We start from the raw sequence: 6,000 nt of genomic DNA, 5'->3' as shown, positions 1-6,000 counted from the left end.
ATGTGCCTTTGTCCATTTGTATAGAGTCAAAAGCTCTGAGTGACAGCCCCAGTTATCCTGCCTGAGCATATCCTAATAAACCCTCCCAAACCCCCCAACCAAAAAAAAAAAGCCACATGTCTGCTTGCCTGCGGCTTGTTATTAAGACACCTTCTCAGTTTAAACACTTAAAAGCTAACCAAATGAAATACCAATTAAGACTGAATTACCCTGTCTATCTCTGAGATGAGTCAGTGGGGTTGGCCAGACAGCCGGCCAGACTTTTTTTTCCCCCTTTCATAGGCAAGTTTGCTGATAAAACCTTGCAAAACCTCCATATTTTTGAGCTTGTAGCCATCACACACACATACAGAGAGACACAGACACATACCCTCACACACACCTTTCAAAACAGTGTTTAACTCAGTGCAGCCGCCTAAATTTTGAATGAAGGAAACCACTAAAACTGTTTGAAAGTTGAAAAACCCACCAAGAAAAGGAAATGTGTGTGTGTTTGTGTGTGTGCATGCACGCGTGTGCGTGCGTGTGTGTGCGTGTGTGTGTGTGTGTGATCTCCTTCCAGTTCTCTCTTTGTAAACATGTAACTTCTAAGTATTTGGGGGTTATGTAGCCGTAACGGTGTTCATATACCTGATTCCACTGTTAAATGGTCCACACCTTCAGGAAACAGAAAGGAAAAGTACCGTTTACAAGACGAAGAAGGGAAGTACCAAAAGAGAAGGGAAATAGGCTGAGTTGCAAGGAGTGAAAGGTATTTACTTAAGTGTGCAGTCTCTTTATTCTCTTGAATTTCCCCAGTTGTCCCACTTCGTTGCGACAGAAACTTAAGACTGTCCATCATGGTTACTTATCTTAAAAACTGCTGAAAAAATGTTAGCCACCACCTGGTGTTGCCTTTCAAAAAGGGAGAAAGAACCCAAATTCAATGTAAACATGAGAAAAACAGTACTGGTTTTACTTGGAAGAAGGCAGACACCCCAACTGGGCAAGATTGAATCTAATGTCTGTTGGAGAAGTCAGCTTTCAGTATCCAGGGAGTGGAACCAATAGGAACAAATGCTCAGTCATGTAAAAGAAAGGTTTAATTAATATATATTTCTGTCTGTAAGGTGTACTTATTGGGGGTAGATTTCCATCTTCACAATAAAAATGTGTAAATGCTCTCAGCAGAGATGAGTCCCCACCTCAGTCTGTATAGAAAAGCACGATAAAGGTTGGGGAAAATGGATAAAAATGTTGAAAGAAGCTCCAGTTCCTTATTAGGCGAAGATACAATATTTATTCCTTGTCTCATGGGATAATCTCCTCTGCCTATTGTCCTCCCCGTTCTCAGTGCTGATGCTTAATTTTCAAAACTTCTATATTACCAAGGGACCTACGACATCAGCCAAAGAAATTCTCAGCAAGTACAAAATCTGGTCCAGGGAGCTGCTTTTGTGCAGAGGGAAAATTTTGTTCCTACAGGTTTTTAAGTGGGTACGAGACAAGGAGCTATCCGATCCGGGCAAAACCATTACAGTTTAGATCTGTATCTACAGAGCATTTTTTCCTTTAAAAAAATTGGAAAATACAAGAAGTTTTGGATTTTTTTCCTGATTCTTTTTTTGGAGGGGGAAATTGCATCGTAAGCTTTTGGAGAAACCCAACATGTCAACTACCTTTCCCGGACTAGTCCACGATGCGGAGGTATTATTACTTTTTTTGTGAGCGCGCGCGCGTGTGTGTGAGTGTGTGAGAGTGTGTGAGTGTGTGGCGGCGGTGGTGACGGCTGTGGTGGCAGCTTCCCCTGCCTCTAATCTATATTGGACCGTTACGTTTAATTATAATCTGGCTTTCGGGAGAAGTTAAGGAAGGGAAGGGAGAAAGTTCGTTATGACATCTGTCGCCAGGGAGGGCAACTCTCCACGATAAGCACCATTTGCTATAATGAGGGAGAAACATAATCCTAACAATAAGAGGGGGATGAGGAGAAAGCTAGAGACACAGAAAGGATTCTCCGAAAAGCAAAGAAAAGGGACTAATGGGGGGCGGTAGGTGGACATGGGGGATGGGGGAAAACGTACCCCTTTTGAAAGGGGCTTATTCAAGGAATGGGATACAGACGATACAGAAGTCAGCAAGCTGAACAATTTTGCAGACTGGGATTTTTAATATATATTTAATATATAATTATATATGTGGACGATGATATTTTTGAGCAGCCCAGGCTGAACATCTCCGTATGGTCAGGCGGGCGTTTTCGGCGCGAGGATTTGCTGGAGCCGCAAGGTGCATCCTTGCATTATCTGCCTGTGGCTTCTCCTGCTCCCCGCAGACCCTAATCACCTCCAAACCTGGCTTGGACCCCTAGCTCCAGGCACAAGTTGGGAAGGGAAGAGCGTGTGTGTATGTGTGTGTGTGTGTGTGTGTGTCTGTCTGTCTGTCTGTCTGTGACTGCGTGTGTGATATCGCCCCCACCTATATAGGGTGGGGGATTACCCCCACCCTGCTCTCTCTACTGTGAAGACGAGGCCGCCCACCCCCAGTTCAACTGTGCTGGATGTCTGCTTGGTGAAGGAGCTCACTGAGCCCCGGCATCTCTCCCGAACCCAGCCTGCTTGCTCTCGGTCTCCTAGGAGAGCCAGGGAAAGCTTCCGACTCTGGGAGAGTGGCGCCTTGGTTGCAAAATGACAAACCTCAAGTTTTTCTGTTCTCCCCTTTCCCCCTCTTCCTTCCAGATACGTCACGACGGATCAAACAGCTACCGTTTGATGCAGCTTGGCTGTCTGGAGTCCGTAGCCAATTCCACGGTTGCCTATTCCTCCTCCTCTCCTTTAACTTACTCCACCACCGGAACCGAGTTTGCATCCCCCTACTTCTCCACTAACCACCAGTACACCCCACTCCATCACCAGTCGTTCCATTACGAGTTCCAGCACAGCCACCCGGCGGTCACTCCCGACGCCTACTCTCTGAACTCGCTCCACCACTCACAACAGTACTACCAGCAGATTCACCACGGGGAGCCCACCGACTTTATTAACCTGCACAATGCGCGGGCGCTCAAGTCCTCCTGCCTGGATGAGCAGAGGCGGGAGCTGGGCTGCCTCGATGCCTACCGCCGCCACGACCTGTCCCTCATGAGCCATGGCTCTCAGTATGGAATGCACCCAGATCAAAGACTCCTGCCAGGCCCCAGCCTGGGGCTGGCCGCCGCGGGAGCCGACGACTTGCAGGTAAATAAGCATGCAGCGGATTTGTCTGCGCCCTCCCCTCGCCCTCCCCCCCTTCCGCTCTCTGTTAATGCTCTCTCTCTCTCTCTCTCTCTCTCTCTCTCTCTCTCTCTCTCTCTCTCTCTCTCTCTCTCTCTCACACACACACACACACACACACAGACACACACGCGCGCGCGCGCGCGACACACACACACACACACACACACAACCAAAACACGATTTAGGGAAAGGCATCAAATTACAGGAGGATTGTGCCCACTGCGTTCCTCTCATTGGATCAATAGCTGCAGCCCCTACCTGGGGCCAGTCATCAAAAGTCAGCTATGAATCTACACTTCTGACCCTAAGAGGATAGGTGTGTGAGGTCCAGTGGAGCTGCATTTGAATCTAGCGGTGTCAGAGCAAGACTCTAAAAGCTGACGGCCCGCTAATGATATCCTCAATTTCCATAATTTACAGGGTGTATTCTCATATTTCTAGAGTTGGCCTAGACAGAACCTGTAGTGGAATTTCATGATGCATTGAGGGAGTCAGGTAGTTCTTAAAAAGTTGTTAGAACAACAAGCTTGAGCAAAAGTTTCACAAACAAATTAGATTGCTGTGTCAAGTAAGGAACCACAAATAAAAGTGTCAAAAGTCAGCCCCAATAACATAATTTGCACGATGCACTCGGCCAGAGTGTAGTTGTATTTCTTTTTGCCTGAGCATTCCCAAGCTGGTAGCCCTGCAGCATTCTTTATCTCTTTATCCTTTCTCTTCAGGTCATTCCGTATTACGTAAGATGCAACCCGTTATTCTATCTGAAATGAAATAAAGGAAGCAAGACAAATAGAGAAAAAGAACTGGAAGGAAAAAAAAAGGAAGGAACGGGGATGGGAGGAAGAAAGGGGGAAAGAATAGAAATGAATTCAAACACCGCAGAGGCCACCACTTAAGCAAGTCTCCTACTTTCTTAACATGCTTTCCACGTTCGTTGCCAACAATAGAATTTTTAATGAAGTGATGCCATTGTCTTAGACACATTTCAGATCAATAAACCCACAAAGGTCTAGAGTAGGAACCCAAAGAGCTGTACTTTCCTCTAGTGGAGAGCACATCTCCTTCCCTTTTTCAGTCTGCACAAAGCCTGCCACCTCCACACACTTCCTGAAGGCCGGGAAGATATTCCAGGAGCACAACTTGGAGACAGAAGAGGTCTCTTGTTGCGCACAGAATATCTTTCCCCCTCCTTTACCCCTGAGCAAGAGATTAATTTTAAATTAAAGTGAAAGCCCTTACAGTTCCAACAAAGAGCCATAACCACATGATTCACGCACAAGAAAGAAGATTTCACTCCTTAAAGCTTGACTTGCTATACTTAAATTCACAAAATAATTTTATACGCTTAGGGCATTTTCTTACATTTTTCACAAGGATCCCCTTATGTCTCAGGAGGGGAAAAAAATCTGCCATTCAATGCTTAGCTCAACTAAAACCTATTTACTCCTTTTAATAGCCACGTCTGCTGCTGATTTTTTTGTATCTGTACAAATTTTTTTTCTGTGCTAGGCACAAAGCTGGGCATTTTTCAAAAGAGAGGATTAGAACATTTGCAAGCACGGGACAAAGACAGAATCCTGTGCAAAAGGACACCGTAGTTTATCCAATTTTCGACTTAGTGCCATTCAACTGGTCATTTATGCAATGTCATCTGACCAAACAGCATGTTTTACTTATGAGGGGGGAAAGTTTGTTAAGTGAAGGGACCAAGATCTGTTTCTTCGGAGAAAATAAACATCTTAGCAATGCGCCTGAGAGTGAGAGGGGAAATTGGTCCCGCTTCTTTGGAGAACTTGGGTGTCCTTTATTTTTTACAGGTTAGATATCATAAAATCTTTATTTCAGCCTATTTCTTATATATTTATTCTTCCTTTCCTTTGTGTTACTTGTGTTGAAATAACATTACTCATACTGAGAAGGAAAACACTTTAAGATACTCAGTGAAAGAATATGGTGTGCGATGCCTGCACACATGCATAGTCATAAAGACTTCTATATGTGTATGTAAGTGCATATATTGTAATGTATATGAAGACTAGGAGGAGATTATAACTCTACAATGTTATTCTGCTCCTCCTGATGTACTTAGCAGAGTGGAAAAGAAAGAACCATAGCTACATTTAAGAGAAGAAATGAAGAGGGAGTGTGTGGGGAAACCCATCTCTCTCCTTTTATTTCTTCCTTTTAAAAACATTCATCAGCATATGCCTCATTTCAAATGCAACAAATGTAAATATACTTTTCCCTGCACAGAATTTTAAGTGGAAGTCCAATGGTTTTGAGGGCAGTCTAAGTCTGCCTAACAGATGCAAACGGTCTTGTGGCTTCAGTTCCATCTTTGAGTCCCCTAAAAAGATTTGCTATGGCCAACAAAGGAAACTGTCACACCTTTTCCCATCACCGCTTTAATTTATGCTCAGTCTCCAAGTTTTTTTTTTTTATATTGATTTGATAATCACTTTAAGGCAGAACATTTAAAATAAGAAAGAGCTGGTGAGTAGGTTGAAAAGGGGGGTCTTACGGGCCTGCCTCAATATGGTGAAAATGGGGAGGCAAAAGGGAGCCAGGGCTGTAAAGGTTGTTTTGTAAAGTGGGTTTTTATTATGCACCGACTCTCTCCGCATTTACTTAACTCTTCACGGGCTGTTGGGTAGGTTAACACCCTTCAAGGCCTCTTTCATGTCCAATACCTCGTTTGTTTGTAAAGGAAAATGAGCTTTTAACACATTTTGATTCAGAAGGGGGG

General features: G+C 44.4%; 1 protein-coding gene across 2 annotated transcripts in view; it reads left to right on the top strand.

The window, feature by feature from the left end:
- Window positions 1-1,455: 1,455 nt before the first annotated feature.
- Tfap2d (transcription factor AP-2 delta) overlaps window positions 1,456-6,000 on the top strand; it is a 53,787-nt gene continuing 49,242 nt past the window's right edge. The window contains exons 1-2 of one of the 2 annotated variants that reach the window (XM_075978905.1): window positions 1,456-1,686; window positions 2,718-3,215. In XM_075978905.1, coding sequence (XP_075835020.1) covers window positions 1,648-1,686; window positions 2,718-3,215 — 537 coding nt within the window. In that variant the 5' untranslated portion in view covers window positions 1,456-1,647. Of the gene's footprint in view, window positions 1,687-2,666; window positions 3,216-6,000 lie in introns of those variants that run through there. The other variant, XM_075978904.1, reaches the window with a different exon arrangement.

Source organism: Microtus pennsylvanicus, chromosome 7, assembly GCF_037038515.1.
Source record: "Microtus pennsylvanicus isolate mMicPen1 chromosome 7, mMicPen1.hap1, whole genome shotgun sequence".
Taxonomy (NCBI): Eukaryota; Metazoa; Chordata; class Mammalia; order Rodentia; family Cricetidae; genus Microtus; species Microtus pennsylvanicus.
Note: the sequence above shows the minus strand (reverse complement) of the source record. Positions and strands in the feature narration are given on the sequence as shown.